The following is an 18,335-nucleotide window of genomic DNA, read 5'->3' on the forward strand; positions in this document are numbered from 1 at the left end:
GTACCCGCCTGAGGCCAACAGATATCGACAAAAGCATACCCATCAGAAGCCAACGAAAAGATTAAACAGGCATCGACAAAAACATACCAGCCTGGGGCCAACATAAACTAAACAGGCCTTGACAATAATGTACCCGCCTGAGGCCAACAGATATCGACAAAAGCATACCCATCTGAAGCCAACGAAAAGACTAAACAGGCATCGACAAAAACATACCATCCTGGGGCCAACATAAACTAAACAGGCCTTGACAATAATGTACCCGCCTGAGGCCAAAAAATATCGACAAAAGCATACCCATCTGAAGCCAACGAAAAGATTAAACAGGCTTCGACAAAAACATACCAGCCTGGGGCCAACAGGTGTCGACAGAAACATACCCACCTGAGGCCAACGAAAAAATTAAACAGACATCGACAAAAACATACCAGCCTGGGGCCAACAGGTGTCGACAGAAACATACCCACCTGAGGCCAACATGATCCAAAATAACAAGCAAATGCAGAATTTAATATACAATGATGTTATGCATGGCATGCAAATGCAGTGCATTAGTGATTTTTTTTTTAATTTTTTTTATTTCTTTTATCTTTGTCATTGGTATCCGTGCTAGACACCATTAATTTTTATTATCTTTATTTGGTGCTGATCCCCCATCCTTGCAGTATTGAATGTTGTGGGACACTTGGATCAACTTTCCTTAAGAACAACTGTGATTCCTCATGACTCTTGTGATATTTGCATCAGATGCTCTCTTCTTTCTTCTTCTTCTCTTTTTTTTTAATATTCTTTAATCCCATGATCACATACACCCTTCTTCTGGACATGCCCCAAATGCTCGAGGCGAACAGAAAGCCTTTAATCAGGAATAAACTCACCCCTTAAAAAAAATATATGTTCACCAAACAAATACAAGTTGAACAACAAATATTCATATGATATCCAAAGAAAGGGAGTTGTGTTTACAAGGATAATATTCATAATGGAAGAAAGAAGACAAGAGTTTGGAAAAGAAAAGGCTAGAAGCTGGTGACGCATGAACAAAGTAACGCCCTTTCAGTGCCAATGCCAGCCTTTCATGCCCAAGACCTCAAAGCCTGTTAACCACTTGCAAACTTCCCCGCGTGAGGATCCGCCTCATGGCAAAGACTCGCTTTTCCACTTCAATCACATTTTGCCCCATGCCTCAACATTAGTCTTTATTTCTTCAGCTTAACTTCAGTCACCTCAAAGTGGGCCGCTCTTTCGAGTTTTCGGCTCACGGGTTTGCTCTAATTTTTGCATAGGTCGCCTTTTCAGGTTTTCAACCTAACGAGCTTTTTTCTTTTTTCATTTTTCATTTTTTTTTTCATTTTTTTTCATTTTTTTTTTATATATATTCTCATCTTTTTCTTTTTACTTTTCATTCATAGGCTGCAACTGATTGTTCAACCTGTCTGGCCGGCTCTAAGCGTAATACTTCTTGACCGAATCAGAATTGACAGGATGCGAGAGTTCATCGCCATCCACATTAGTAAGAATTAAGGAACCTCCTGAGAATGCCTTCTTCACAACATAAGGACCTTCATAATTCGGAGTCCACTTTCCTCGTGAATCCTTATGAATTGGTAAAATCCTTTTAAGCACCAAGTCCCCTTCTTGAAGTTCTCGCGGGCGTACTCTCTTGTCAAAGGCCTTTTTCATCCGTTTCTGGTATAACTGACCATGGCACAACGCATTCAACCTTTTTCCTTCAATATGATTCAGCTGTTCAAAGCGAGCTTGGATCCATTCAGCCTCTTCTAACTCGGCTTCTTTTATCACTCTCAATGATGGGATCTCTACTTCAAATGGGAGGACCGCCTCCATACCATACACCAAGGAAAAGGGGGTAGCACCAGTGGAAGTTCGCACAGAAGTGCGGTAGCCATGCAAGGCAAAAGGGAGCATATCATGCCAATCTTTATAAGTTACGACCATATTTTGAACGATCTTCTTGATGTTCTTATTAGCTGCCTCGACTGCCCCATTCATCTTTGGACGATACGGAGTCGAGTTATGGTGCTGGATTTTGAAATCGTTACACAACTCTTCCATCATCTTGTTGTTCAGGTTAGTTCCATTATCTGTGATAATCTTGCTTGGAAGACCATATCGACAAATCAGCTCCTTTTTAATGAATCTCACTACCACATTCTTTGTGACACTTGCATAAGACGAGGCTTCTACCCATTTGGTGAAATAGTCAATCGCCACCAAGATGAAGCGATGCCCATTTGATGCCTTTGGTTCGATGGGTCCGATCACATCTATTCCCCACATTGAGAATGGCCAAGGTGTCGTCATAACATTCAGAGACACTGGGGAAGCATTGATATTATCAGCGTACACCTGACACTTGTAGCATTTCTTTACGTGATTACAACAGTCTGTTTCCATGGTGAGCCAGTAATATCCTGCTCTTAAGATTTTCTTTGCCATTGTATGCCCATTCATATGGGTCCCAAAGGAACCTTCATGGATTTCGTCGATGATTCTTTGTGCTTCAGTTGCATCCACACATCGGAGGAGTACGAGATCCAAGTTTTTCTTATAGAGGACATCCCCGTTCAGGAAGAAGCTGGTGGCCAGTCTCCTCAGGGTCCTTTTATCATTTTCAGTAGCATCTGATGGGTACTCTTTGCACTTGATGTACTTCTTGATGTCGTAATACCATGGTTTCCCGTCAGGCTCCCCTTCCACAACTTGGCAATATGCAGGCTTATCATGATTTTGAGTTTTTATGAGAGGCATCTCACCATCCTGGCTGACTTCAAACATTGATGACAAAGTTGCCAAAGCATCTGCCAACTGATTATCTTCTCGAGGGATGTGGTGAAGGTTAACCTCATCAAATTCCTCCATCAACTCTCTAATGTAGGATTGGTAAGGGATTAACTTTGCATCTCGCGTTTCCCACTCCCCTTTCAGCTGGTGGATTACTAATGCTGAATCCCCATACACCTCCAAGTTTCTTACTTTGGTTTCTAGGGTTGCTTGCAATCCCATTGCACATGCTTCATACTCTGCTATGTTATTTGTACAGTCAAAGCATAACCTGGTCGTGATTGAAATATATTGTTTTTCTAGGGAAATCAATACAGCTCTTATCCCATACCCAAGCATGTTTGATGCCCCATCAAAAAATAGGACCCGTTTACCATCTTTTGAAGTTCCTCCTTCTTCAAATAATTCCATTATATCTTCATCAGGGAACTCACATTGCATCGACTGGTAATCATTCAAAGGTTGGTGTGCAAGGTAATCTGCGAGAGTGCTACCTTTAACGAATTTCTGAGTTACATACAGAATGTCGTATTCTGATAGTAGCATTTTCCATCTTGCAATTCGTCCAGTGAGAGCAGGCTTTTCAAAGATTTATTTAATCGGATCCATTTTGGAGACCAGCCAGGTCGTATGACTCAGCATATATTGTCTCAAACGCCGAGCAAGCCCAAGCCAAAGCGCAACAAGTTCGCTCTAACAATGAGTATCTAACCTCACAGTCAGTGAACTTCTTACTCAAATAGTAGATGGCTTGTTCCTTTCTTCCAGACTCATCATGTTGCCCCAGGACACACCCCATGGACCCATCCAGGATTGTCAGATATATTATAAGTGGTCGCCCTGGAACGGGATGCACCAGTACAGGAGGGTTCTGCAAGTACTGTTTGATCTTTTCAAAAGCACGTTGACAATAATCATTCCACTCCATCGATTGATTCTTACGCAGCAATTTAAAGATGGGCTCACATGTGGCAGTGAGCTGGGATATGAACCTGGCAATGTAATTCAGCCTCCCTAAGAAACCGCGAACCTCTTTTTCTGTACGTGGGGCTGGCATCTCCTGGATTGCTCGTACTTTGTCTGGATCAACTTCTATTCCTTTCTGGCTCACTATGAATCCCAACAATTTCCCAGACTTTACTCTGAAGGTACACTTTGCTGGGTTTAACCGAAGCTTAAACTTCCTCAGTCGTTCAAACAACTTCTGCAGATTTGCTATGTGCTCTTCTTCAGTTGTTGACTTTGCAATAATGTCATCCACATAAACTTCAATCTCTTTGTGCATCAAGTCATGAAACAAGGTGACCATTGCCCTTTGATAGGTTGCCCCAGCATTTTTCAAACCAAACGACATCACCTTATAACAGAAGGTTCCCCACAACGTGATGAATGTCGTTTTTTCCATGTCTTCAGGGGCCATTCGAATCTGATTGTAACCCGAGAAACCATCCATGAGTGAGAAGAACGAATGGTGAGCAGTGTTATCTACCAACACATCAATGTGAGGCAGGGGGAAATCGTCTTTGGGGCTGGCTCGATTCAAATCCCTGTAATCCACACACATGCGAACTTGGCCATTTTTCTTGGGAACTGGGACAATGTTTGCAACCCATTGGGGATACTTCGAGACAGCCAAGAACCCTGCATCAAATTGTTTTTTAACTTTATCTCTTATTTTCAACGACATCTCAGGCTTCATGCGCCTCAACTTTTGCTTGACCGGTGAGCATTCAGGTTTCAGGGGAAACTTGTGCACCACGATTGCAGGGTCGAGCCCAGGCATGTCCTGGTAAGACCATGCAAAGACATCAACATATTCAAAGAGTAATGAGACCAGTTTGCCACGCGTATCTCCCTTTATACAAGTGCCAATCTTGACCTCCTTTTTGTTCTCCTCAGACCCCAAATTGATCACTTCCATTGGCTCCTCATGCGGCTCGATTTTTCTGTCCTCTCCATCCACGAGCCTCAAGAGATCGGGGGAGGGCTCCCACTCATCCTCCTCAACTTCATCAGCTTGATTAACGGGACGATCAAAATCATGGGATAAAGGGCTAGCACTGTCACTATCAAGAGAATCACTTTCGTACCTGCAATGCCGGGAAATGAAAGAAAGAAAGAGAAGAAGGGAAATGAATAGAAGGAATCTATGGATGGGCATGGGGTACAAAGATTAAACATACTTGGAAATTCAAAATGCATTTTATTGATAACACATAGATATTTTAAAAGGGTGAGCCCTAATACAAAGGTCTATCATGAAGCCTTGAGCATAGCAATAGGAGCGACTTTGCACATTACTTTGAATCAGAACCATAGACCACAGGAAGCTCAAGAACCTCCCAATTGCCGAGCTCTGTGTCTGGTGCACATGGTAGAACAAGATCAACACATTCATCACCAGGTGTCTCCGTTGCATTTTTTCTTCTTCTAAGTGCCTGCACAGCTTCCAAGATCTGCGCTAGTTGCTCCTTCATTTCGTTCACCTCACTCCTTAACCCTTCTTGAGATTTCTCGAATCTTTCCATAAGCTTGGTTCGGAGACGAGTCCTGTAAGGATGGCGGGGATACAACTTGCTTGTAAAAACTCTTTCATAAGTGATTATTCATTTTCATCTTTTTTATTAAAAAAATCTATTTGTTCCCTTGTATTTATTTTTGGGTTTTTATTTTATTTTATTTTAGGGTTAGTCCTTAAGCGTTGTTGCCTTCGTAGCGCGGAAACAGACCCATGTTCGATCAATAGAGTAGAGAACTCATAAGATCGAAACATGGTTGGCAACCATCCAGGGGAGGGCGAACACTTTTCCACAATGGATGACGCCTTGGGTACTAGCAATATCTTGACAAGCAAACGATAGTCGAAAACCAAATACTTCACTAATAAAGATGTCTGATACATTGAATTTCATCCATTACATAGATAAGAAAACTCAGTAGACTTCTCTCTTCAGCTCTTGTGGTTGCTTCTTCATAGTCCCCGCAAATCGCTAGTACCCACTCTTCTTTCCACTTCCGACTAAACAAGGCAACACCGATGTCTTCAACATCTTGAAGGGAAAATGAAAGAAAAAGAAAGAAAATAAAACAAAACAAAAGATGAAAGTGAGTGAACCAAACAAGAAACATAAAATATTTACATATCCTATTTTATTTTCCTTTCATGCCTAATTTTCTACTTGAATGCATGTCACACAAGTGCAAATATACCATATGCAATATATGAGTGTGAAACATGATGGCATTAGGATCTCGGACATGGGCACATATTCAATTAGCATGAAGACAAATAGTGTGTGATAGCATGCATGCAAATTTGACAAATTGAATTATGAGAATGACATTATATGTACAAGAGTGAGAGATTGAAAATGATCTGCTCCCAATTGTCCTATCCGGGTAAATCCTAGAGGCTTCAATAATCACGGATTCTAAACCCTAGAAAGGTAGTTAACTATGGTCCAACTATAGTGTACGACACAGGAAGGATCTAGACTCCTAATAGAAATGGTCCCCAGATTGCCCTTAACTTCCAAAGATAAGGTCCCAATATCATGAACTGGCCCGCAAGTACCACCGAAATGATCACAATACGGTAGTCATAATACTAGTAACAATCCAAGTGGGGAGTCGACGAAAACTAGGGAAGTCCTTAAAAGGACCTCACAATGATAACATCGAAACCCCGTTCTAATCCTATAGCTTGTCAAGACTCGGGTATAGAGCCTAAATATGTGTGCAACACCAGTGATAATGAAGTGTGTGCTAGGAGCATCCAAACCTTTCAAACACAAACACAAAACACAAACCCCCCACCTGCAGACGAATAGCAAACACAAATATACAACAACCAGTTTATCTCAGCCGTCGTCTACCCTAGGGTCCGCCACAACATGATATATATACAAGACAATAAATTAATAGCAAGATAAAAATAAATATATACAAAGCTAAGAAAGTTGCACAATTAAACATTTTAGGCTTGACTCTCAAAGTCCCCAACAGAGTCGCCATCTGTCGCAACCGGGGGTCGCAGCGGGACGGCGTGCTAAAACTTAATCAATGTATCAGAAGAGTCGCCACTAATGTTTTTAGGGAGAACATAAGAGAACCCAAATAATAGAAACCAAATCTAGATTCGGGAGTCGGTTACACATAGGGAGGTGTTAGTGCCCTACAACGTCCGTCATAAGACAGTTACCTATGATTAATTATGCAAAATTTCTTAGCTTCCTAAATCATTTATTTCGTCCTTGAAAATATGTCTTGTATTTTATTATAAATTTGAATTTAAAAGAATATTTACATGTTCCTAATGATGAAAATTACTTACAAAGAATGACAAAATTTAGGTTTTTTATTTGGAGTGCCTGGCGGGAGTGACCCCGGGCCTACGTATTCTCTATCAACAGAGAAAATCAAGGCTACGTAGTTCTTGGGTAGAAAAACATGAGTTGGTTGTGATATTTTTAGTTTTCTTTAAAAAGACTAATCTTTTTTTGAGAAAAAGATTATTATTTGTTTTTTATTTCTTTTTTATTTATTTGCAAAGAGGTTAGACCTTAGTATTTTATCATAGATTAGTTACCAGATTTTAAAAAAAATATATATATTTGTTTTAGATTTTTTAAGCAAATAATTAATTAGAGAGAAAACTAGTGATAATTGATACCCATATTTGATAATTTAAAGCAATATGGTCCATATGGTACCAAAAAAAACGTAACTGAACCAAACAAAAAGGCCCATCAGAAACCCAAAAAAAGCTGAGGTTCATTTCAGAAAAAAAAAGGTATCAGATGTAAAAAAAAAAGCTATCAGGAGGCCAACCAAAAAAACAGCAGCGGGCCAAAACAAAAATAATACGGGCTCAGAACCAAAAAGAGGAAAAGTAGTAAGATAAACAAGGAAAATAAAAAAACGGGCCAGCAGTCCACAACACCATCTGATTAGGGTTTATAATGTTAGATTAAGTATTTAAAAGGGAAGAAATGTTAGATACAAACCCTAGCCGTTTCTAAACTCAGTTTCATTTTTTTTTATCACTCTTTCTCTCTCAGTTAACGCTCCTGTTTCTTTCTCTCATTCTCTTCTTCCTTTCTTTTTTTTTGAAACCCTAGCCTACGTTGGCCTTCCCTTATGCGCGCATGGCCATGGTGGCCGCAGCCATGGCAGGGCACGTCGAGGCTGATGAGGGCCGCTACAACATCGAAGCCGCCGCCTTTCGGCGGTTGTCCGGCGAGAGCAACGCGAATCTGAGAGGAGGGTCAAAACACTCAGATCTGTCATGAGTGGGGAAAGAGGAGAATCAGAGCAGCAACACAACCACAACGCAGCCACCACCTTTCGGCGATGCTCCGACGAGGGTTAGTGAAGGTGATCCGAAAACACACCGCCACAACTCCGAGCCACCATCCTCTGGCGGTGACTCAGTGAGGGCGTGAAGGACTTGGCCTCCCCCTTTCCTGCACTGTTCTTGACTTGTTTATCACTGTATTTCTGTTTTGTTGGTTTAAGTATTTCTTAGTTTTTTTTAATCCTCATGTATCTATTTTAGTCTGGTTTCTTATTTCCTCTTTTATTCCAAAGGATGTAACAGGAACAACACAAAAGTGAAAAGGAAATGGATTTACAGAACAACAACTGATATAATAAAGTCTTAAGGAAGAAAGAAAAATACCTTAGTAAAAGCTTTGTTCTCTTTTCAATTTCAGACTCAATCTTACGTTTTTTTCTTTGTCAATTCTTGGTCCTCTGGAAAGTAAAAAAAACTTTCTATTTATAGGGGGACCAGCACACACCCACTTGCTGATTATCTTTATCAGACCATCCACAATGGTTAAACAAAAAATGTTTTGTTTAACCCTTTTCTACCCCACTTTTTCTCTTCCCAACACTCCACATCATCTTCTCTCTCCAATTCAACAAACTTTCAACAATTACCCACTCCAATGGTTTTGTTTAACTCTCAACACCCTACCCCACCACTCACCACTCACCCTACCCCACCACTTTTTTATTTCACATTTTTATTTAATTTTATATTTTTGTTTTTATAATTACATAAAATTACAATTATCGATTTAAATTAAATTAAAACAATAAATACTTAACGATTCGGATCTGGATAATAGTTTGGATTTCGAGGACGTTGGTTGGAGAATTGATGGGGACTTGATAATAGTTTGGATTTTGAGGATGTTGGTTGAACAATTGATGTGGGACTTGATAATTGGTGGGATTTTGAGGATGTTGGTAAGAAATTTGATTTGGATCTTCATAGTTGTTGTGGTTTTGGTTGTAAAATGGGTTGTTTGAAGAATTCTGGGTGTTGAAATGGGGATTGTTGGGATCCATTTCAATACAAATGCTAATAGATAGATAAATAAGATGGTGAGAGAGATAATAAGAGAGTGAAAAAACTTGGTTTTTTTTTCTGTGTCCAAATCAAACGAACCAAGTCTCTATTTATAGAGAAAAAAAATCATGAATTTTGGTATAATTTTTTTTTTCAGAAAATATTTTTTTTTATGAAATAATTGAGTTCAAAAGATAAGGAAAAACGAAATCCGGACGGACCAACCAGAAGCAGCCACGTGGCAGGGCCTGAAAATTTTTCTCTCTCTCCCCTGCAGACAAGGCGCGTCACGCGCCTTGTTTGGGCGTGCAGGCCACGCGCCTGCGGTGGCCACTGGCCTTGCGCCACGTGGCACACCGCAGGCTGTTTCAACATGTTTAATTTTTTCAACAAAATCACCCTCTCTCTCCCCTTTCAACCAATTTCAACAAACCACTAAACCTATTAAACACAATCAAACACATTTCAACAAAGGATTCAACCATCCATTGTGGATGGTCTCATTTTTTCTTCTTTATCATTTTTCTTCTTTTTTGGTTAGTTTTATCCTTTCCTTCTCATGGCTGATTGCATAAAATGGGCCAAAGCCCACTAATTAAACATACTCCCCTTTTTTTTTAACTTGGCAAACCCACTTTCTTTTTAGCATTTTTGGTCGAAAAATGGGCCAAAGGCCCACTAACCAGACACTTTTTTTTTAATTATTGTTATATGGTTAAGAAATCAAAAATAAATTAACTCACTTGATTACTAATACCAAAGAGTTCACTCTAACTTTATATCCCTAATTAAGTTATTAATAATTTTTAAATTCAGACTATTAAGGCCGGACAAAAATGGGTATCCATATGATCAACTGATCCATTTCCCATGACTATAACAAAATATTTACTGCCAATAATTTTGCTACTTCAATTTGAAAGGAAAATTTGAAAATGATTTCTTATCAAAATTTTAAAGGGAGTTGTTTATCACCATCAGCACGCACACCGTCATCTTCTCTTCGTCATCGAAATCGTCGATCTTTGAGCCCTAAATTGTGGATTTTGATAGGAGGTGATGAAGGAGAAGAGGCAGAGAAGAGGGAGCGAGAAATCACATTGTAGATCTATCGATTCATCGTCGTCCTCCTCCTCTGATTCAGGGTAAAACCTTCTCATTCCTCTCTCGATTTTCTTCGTTTCTTTTCCCCTCCCTCTCGCATGGTGTATTCATTTCAAATTTCCACAATCGCTTTTGTTGCGTGACTTGCGTCGAGGAATTGTCTTTGGTTTGGGAACACTCATGCCTCACAAGAAGCCATGGTGAAGAAGAGGAGGGGGCGATGGATGAGGAGTAGAGAAGGGAGGGAGAAAAGAGGGTTTCAGTGGCTGTAGGAATAAAGAACTGAGGAAGACGAATAAGTTTTTTTTTTTTTTTTCTTTTTCTGAATTTTAATAATTAAAATGGAATGGAAATTAAAATGTGACATGGGATATGATGTGGTGTGCCATGTATGAGAGAGAAGCGTGCATCCAGTGCCACCTCAGTAGTTAACGGTTTTTTTTAACGGATGATGACGGTAGGGATCAAAGTCACACTATTATTGTCTCTAAAAAAAATTTGTAGGGGCCTTAACTAAAGTACCCCTATTTTAGAGGGACCTCCAACATATTTAAGCCTTTTATTTATTAGTAAATACTTGAATCATTACTGAAAAAATTAATTTATTACGATAGGATTAATGACTATAAAGCTATTAAATCCATTTGAAAAATTAGGTTAAAATACATAGTTTTTTTTTTTGAAAAGTAGGTTAAAATACATAGTTAAACATTACAATCTTGCTGAAATTTATTAAGTTACCACAAAGTTAAATCGTACGGATTATCAAACACAAACTACAAATCAAAACTGTTATTCAACTTAGATATTCCAGCAGTTTAAGATCATCAGAGAAGGTATCTATTCTAAAAATAAAGTCATGAGTTTGAATTTTAATTCACTAACATGTTGTAATTTTCTTTACTTATATCGTTTGCACATTTATATAAACCAGGTATCTCATAAAAAATCATAATGAAACTTTTGCTGCATTGGCTCAAATACCGGCAGAATTAATGTACTATTTGTCAAATGATTTGTTGAATGACTTAGTTTACAAGGCAATTGGTTAACAGCAACAAAAATTTTCAGCGAAGAACAACCATTCAATAGGGTGCTGAAGAATGTTCAGATTTTAAATTTTGAAGTTTAAAGAGGGTGAGAAAGATTAGAAAACACTTGGACGTTAACTGTAGATAAGTTCGACTATGGCGTCTTAAAAACCAAGGGATCCAACTTTTTCTACAGTCAGGAAAGAAAATAAAGAAAACCCCATCAAATTTAATTTAATCACAAATTAAGTAAAAAATGAATGAAATAAAGAAAAGGGGTGTGGCAATATGACTTGAAGTTCATCTTTTGAGATACCCTATGGCGGTATTGCCAACATGAGCTGCATTTCAAGGGATCCCACAGTAGCATATGTTTTCCCTCATCGGTGAGCACCCATGACTCTCGCTTAATTTCCTGACCATAAAATACCACAGATTTCAACACCTAATTTTCAATTTCCAATCGAGACTACCTCAAGAAGATGATGAGATACGATTTACCCACTTCAGCATCGACGTAGTTGCAACAGATAAGAATGGAGAACGCATGGAAGGAAGAATGATGGAGAAATTAAGAAGAAAAATTGAAATGTTCGTGGAATAGAGAGGGATATGGCGTTATTATTCTCTATCTTTTCCAAGTCTTTTGGGTCTTATCAAATATAAACCATACAAGCAATACTCACTTGACAAAACCAATTCTAGGCTAAAGAATTCATGGAAGAAAGAAATGGTTCAAGTTTTGTGGCTTTTTTGCAATATGAGAGAGAGAACATAATGTAAAATGTTAAGATAAAATACATTTAAAAAAAGGATGGTGGTTGTTGAACAACCATAGACTAAATATGAATTGAATTTGGATGTCAATCTATCTAAGATTCAAGTATTGAATTCAAAAAAAAAGTTGACAGCCTTAGAAAAAGATGTCAATCTAGTGCGTGATCAAGACAGGGATCAACTAGCATTTGTGATCTTGACAGACATTGTCTATTTTGGATTTTTTTAGTGCTTTATAATGAGTCATTTGCTTAGCGGTATTTGGTGGGGTGTTTGTATTCTTAACATACGGTGATTGTTTGGAAATGAGTACTCTTTTTCGTTCTCTAAGATTTTTTCCACCGAGTTTTTTCTAGGAAGGTTTTAACGAGGCTCAAACCTTAGCCTTTTTGTCATCATCAAGGGGTAGATTTGTATTGGTTGTTTTGACCCATTGCAAGAGAGGGTTTGTTCTCTTGCTTTGTTATCTTTAATAATATATTTTGTTTTCGAAAAATAAAATATAAGATTTTTTTACAAAATAAAATTTTCAGTCTTTAATTCATTTAACAAAAAAAATTATTCCTCATCTATTTTATTTCACAACTTTTTTTAGTTTAAAATTCAAGTTAATTATAAACAGATTTTGACTTCAAACGTTGAGTGAATTTAATTTTTTAATTTTAAAAATCTTAATTTTTTCAAATTTAAATAACTCAAAATTTAGGTAAATTAATACAAAATGTTCACCATTGAGAACAAAAACATTTGTTAAAATATATTTATTAAACATAACATTTCACAAAATTTTGATTGTAAATAACAACCGTCACCTGTGCAGGGCACGAGTAATTCCACTAGTTAATTGAGTAAAATTAAAGATTCAAATATAAATAAGTCGGCAAAATTGAGTGCCAACAAGATATGATTCAAAATAATGTAGATAAGATTATCGGTATGTCAATAACTTTTTTTGGGGTTACTAAATACTCAAGAAGACAAGACAACAATATATAAGTCACATTTTTTTTTTAAAATATTCAACGAGCCCAGCAAAAGATTTTGTTGAGAATTAACAAAAATAGTGAAGGGCACTTTAAAACTTTTATAAAAAGGAAAAATATCTACACATGAATAATGTTATAAATTTAACAAGGGAAACAAAGAATCTAAATCCATGCCAGATTTTTCAATTAATTAGCTTTCTCACTTTTTGTTTTACCTCCAGAAAATGTTAATCATTTATCTTTGATGTGATTAGATGATGAGTTATTTAACCTAAACTTTCTCATTGTCATTTAGACAACCCATTTATAATTATTTGTTTTTATGTTGTTTTATTAATGGACTGGGCGAGACCCTAGGGTCCCTCGCCCAGGCGCGCCAGCCCGGGGCGACGTGCAACCCAGGAAATTGGGCCTTCTCTCGGGAGGCCCAACTGGCCCATTAAGAGAAACTAAGGGCGCCAAGCCCAACCCCCAAATCTATAAATAGGGGACTGTTACCAATTGTAAGGGACTCTTAGCTCATTTGAGAAATAAAAACTTGAAATTCAGTTACTTTCTCTCTCTAAGAGGTTACGCTCTAAACTCTCTCTAGATTCTCACATCACGATCCTCTCACTATGGGTACCGTACCTTATCTCTATGTTCTTGGATAGAACATTTAGCGCCGTCTATGGGGATCGGTAGATTTCGATTCCCGGACTACGTGGATTGTGATTTGATTGAGAGAAGTTCGACTTTCTGCGTGATTCTCTTCGCTTTTTGGATTTTTGGTTCAATTCTTGGTTCGCTAGTGAAGTCTGATGGAGACACGTCGTCGAAGAAGCGACAGAGAGCAGGAGCAGCGACGCGGTTCGCCACCGCGTCGCGTGAGAGGAAGGCCACGACGCGAGCAGATTCGTCGCGATGAATCTGAGCAAGTGACGCCTCCTCCACGTCCACCGCCTCCACCTCCTCCTTCTCCAACACCTCTGTTGCCTTCTCCGCCATCCTCACCGGAGCAACAGAGGTCACCAGCACACTCGCCAGGAGCCTCAGGGGAAGGAACACCGCCACCGCAGGCTCCAACAAGATGAAGGAAAGCGAGAAGTCGAAGCCGTGGCGGAGTTTGAGTCGTTCTCAGCGGCGGTAAGGGAGGTGGCTATCCCGGACAACATGAAGAATATCGTTCTTGAAACGTATAGCGGAAAGGCTGACCCAAAGGAGCACCTGCTTTATTTCAACACGAAAATGGTAATTAGGGCTGCTTCCGACGCGGTGAAATGCAGGATGTTCCCATCGACGTTTAAAGGCACAGCCATAGCTTGGTTTATGACTCTACCTCGGGGATCTATCACAAATTTTCGAGACTTCTCATCAAAGTTCCTCGTCCAGTTCTCCGCGAGAAAAACCAAGCAGGTAACGATCGATAATCTATACAATGTCCGCCAATCAGAGGCCGAAACTTTGAAACAGTATGTGAAGCGATTCAGCGCGGCGTCTGTTAAAATTGAGGAGTCAGAACCACATGCCTGCGCGCGCTCTTTCACGAACGGGTTGCAGCCAGGAAATGTAAACAGTAAGTTGAGCCGTAAGCCGGTTCGGTCGATGGCAGAGATCCGGGCGAGGGCAAACACCTACATCTTGGACGAGGAGGATGATGCTTTCAAAAGGAAACATGCAAAAATGGAAAAGGATGGCGATCAGAGGGACGCATCGTCAGAAGGCAAACAAAGTAAAGAAAAAGGAGAAGGTGGTAAGCTATGAGATAAGAAGATAAAGTCAGGAGATAGGGCTGCGAAGGAATCGTTGTACCCTAGGAAGGAAAACTTCGAGCACCGTCGGCCGTGGCATATGACCGACTCCCGCCGGCGTGAAGAATCGGGGAAAAGTCTAAGTGCGCATTTGACGGAGCTACTTCAGGAAGTCAAGGCGACACATGCGGTCGAGGAAGGCGAGGAGACCGACCCGCCTCGAGTGGCGATGGATAAAACAAAGTGGTGTGAATATCATCGCTCGGCGGGCCACGACACTGGGGATTGTTTCACCTTAAAGAACGAAATTGAAAGGTTCATCCGGGCGGGACACTCGCAGTTAAATGACCGAGGTGACCGTTGGCGCGGCGAACGACAGCAAGGAAATCAATATAAAGGGGACCGTCAGCAAGATGATCGCAGGCGGGACGATCGTCGTCGTACGCCGACCTCTGACAAGAAAGAAACGCTGGCAACAAGGAAGAAGGGGGCGGAAGAAACCTTCAACAAAGATCTCGAGCCACCAGTTGGGACGATAAATACAATCGCAGGTGGCTTTAGTGGAGGCGGCGACACAGCCTCGACGAGACGAAGGCATGTAAGGGCGGTGACATCAGTACGAGAGTATGAAGCCCCATTTGGTTTTCATCACCCAGATATCGTGATATCATCAGCAGATTTTGAGGGGATCAAGACGCATAAAGACGATCCTGTGGTAGTAATGGTAAGAATCAACAGCTTTAATGTGCGAAGATTTCTTTTGGACCAGGGAAGTTCTGCAGACATTATCTACGCGACGCGTTCGATCAGTTGGGTTGAACAAACAAGGACTTGATGCCATACACTGGGACTCTGGTAGGTTTTTCAGGAGAGCTGGTCTGGGTGCGTACCTGGATTTAGACACGGTTTTTGGTGTTGATGAAAACTCCAAGCTTTTGCGTGTAAGGTATTTGGTATTACAGGTCGTGGCATCATAAAATGTCATTATTAGACGGAACACTCTCAACCGTCTTTGCGCGGTGATTTCAACGGCTCACCTGGCGGTGAAGTATCCACTAATCTGCGGAAAAGGTGGGAAAAATCGTGGTCGATCAGAGGAGAGCAAGGGAGTGCTATAACAACTGCCTTAGTTTGTATGGAAAGAAGGGGGCCGGCGAGGGGCACAGGTGCCACGAGATTGAGGTCTTAGAGGACGATCAAGATGGCTCGGGCGTGCAGGATCAGGGGCGAAACGGACCAGGAAGGTTGGAGCAAATGATCGATCGAAAGATAGAAAGATTGAGGAACAACCAAGGTCAGAGAAGCCCAGATGACAGGACAGGAAGAGACAGACAATTCACAGATGCACATGCGGAGGAGCGCTGGGCGAACGTAATAGAGGGTTTGGAGAGGTATAAATTCAGCAGAGGCGTGCTAGCAATCGAGCCCAGGCTCACGACCAATCAAGAAAGGCGCCTGGAAAATCTAGTAGAGGACAATTTTGACCTCTTTAGTTAGAGTCAGAAGGATGTGACGCTTTGGGGGCTGCAAAGATTCAGGAAGCCGACTCTCTTGGGGACGGGCCAAGAAGAGAAAAATTAAAAAGGAGCAATGGTGCGAGGAACGGATCGGAGGAGTTTCCAGCGCGGTGGCGGCGAACGAAGTGGTCACAAGGCACTTGAGCGACCTCGAGAAAAGCCAAAGGTAGGGAAAAAAGGCCCAGCGTGCCGCCGCGCGGGTAATGGAAAAGGAAAGGCAGGATATTGGAAACCAGTAGGGACGTCAATTTTTAAACCTGGGGCAGCTAGGCGCAGCAAGCAGAGAAGCAAGATAAGTGAAGTCCCACGCTACTGTGGGGCGAGCTGGGGAAGGGATCAACCCCGCAATGACAACGAGTGGGAGGAAAGCACATCGGGGACAACGGACGAGGTGCTCGACGTGGTGCTCTGATCTGGGGGGTGCCAAAGACAGGAGCAAGGACGCGGCGAGGGAATTGAAGAACTAGGACAAAAATAAATATGCAATCTTTTTCTCCACCACGAGAGTTTTTTAACGAGGCATCCCTCGAATGTAAAATCTTTTAAAAAATCAAATACAAAAAGGATATTCCCAGCAATACTCCTAGCTTGACTAAATTATCATGGTCGCCTGGTGGGAAAAATTCCCTGAAGGTGGCGATCCCAACATGACCTTGATGTCTGGGGATCGCTCCGGAAAAGTCCGGCGCGAACCGCTGCTACACGATTAGCAACTCAACCAAAATATCATGGTCGCCTGGTGGGAAAAATTCCCTAAAGGTGGCGATCCCAACACGACCTTGATGTCTGGGGATCGCTCTGGAAAGTCCAGTGCGAACCGCTGATTACTCATTGGCGATGTGTGCGGATAAGTTACTTATGAAGGTACGAAAAACGATAGAAGGGGGGGGGGTTTGAATAGCGTTTTAAAACTAAAACTTTTCCCACTTGAGATTTTAACAAATCTCTTCAAACACAAAGGATAAAAGTGCTAAGATAAGAGTTGAGGAAAGCACACAATGGTTTTATCCTGGTTCACTTGATAAATCCCTCAAGCTAATCCAGTCCATCCGTTAAGGTGATTTCTTCCTTCTTAGAATGAAGGCAATCCACTAATCAGAGTTTGTTACAACTGCACTTGCAACCTGCAAAGTGACTAACAATACACTGACTTAGCTATCATTAAGATTAACTCTCTTAGTCTTCTCAAGGATCTAACCAACCTTGGTCTCCTTAAGGAAAAAATAAACAGCTGTTTAAGAGTTTGGGTTTACAAAGAATTGCTTCTCAGAAAGCTAAAGTAAACACAGTAAAATCAGTTTCAAGAAAGATTGCTAAGAGAATATTTGAATATTGCTTGAGCTTGAACAAGGTTTCTTAGGCGGCATCTTTCAATCTTCAGCCTCTTTATATACTCCAAGGATTAGGGTTTGGATGTTGCATGGAATGCTACCGTTGGAGGGCAGATCTGGGATTTCCAGGTTCTACTGTGGCTGAGCACGTTAGGTAAGGTCGTCAGGATAATACAATTGCTTTTGTACTTTGGATAGTGACATGACCTTTATCCTTATTGACTTCTGATCAGAGCGATGCTTCATGTTGGAACTTGTGAAGCTTGGTGATCAGAGTCAGAGGAGAAGTACTTGGTCTTCAGAGTCAGCTTACTCTTAAACTTGGATCCTCTGACCTTTGTAACTTCTGCTTCTGGACTCAGAGGAGAAGTACTTGGTCTTCAGAGTCAGCTTACTCTTAAACTTCAGAGTCTTCACTTCTCAGCTTCTGGACCTTCAGAACTTCTAGACCTTCAGAGCCTCTGGACCTTCAGAGCTTCTGAACCTTCAGAGCTTCTGGATCTTCAGAGCGTCTGGATCTTCAGAACGTCTGGTCTTCAGAACTTCAAGTGATCTGAATCCATATCAGAGCTTAACTATCTTCAGATCTTCTGAAGCTTATTCTACTGTTCAGATTGAACATAGAGAGTGCGAATGCGTTGCGTAGGTTACTCTTTGAGCATAGTGCTTCTGATTTATGTGTAATTAGATCAGTGT

General features: G+C 40.7%; 1 protein-coding gene across 1 annotated transcript; it reads left to right on the forward strand.

The window, feature by feature from the left end:
• Positions 1-14,213: 14,213 nt before the first annotated feature.
• LOC130736573 (uncharacterized) lies at positions 14,214-14,804 on the forward strand. Its single transcript, XM_057588389.1, has one exon. The coding sequence runs from the start codon at positions 14,214-14,216 to the stop codon at positions 14,802-14,804; it is 591 nt and encodes a 196-aa protein (XP_057444372.1).
• Positions 14,805-18,335: the final 3,531 nt, after the last annotated feature.

This window comes from Lotus japonicus, chromosome 1 (genome assembly GCF_012489685.1).
Source record: "Lotus japonicus ecotype B-129 chromosome 1, LjGifu_v1.2".
NCBI classification, from domain to species: Eukaryota; Viridiplantae; Streptophyta; class Magnoliopsida; order Fabales; family Fabaceae; genus Lotus; species Lotus japonicus.

Excerpts from the sequence above, each read along its gene's own strand:
- LOC130736573 (XM_057588389.1), top strand. The coding sequence starts at position 14,214 with ATGAAGAATATCGTTCTTGAAACGTATAGCGGAAAGGCTGACCCAAAG.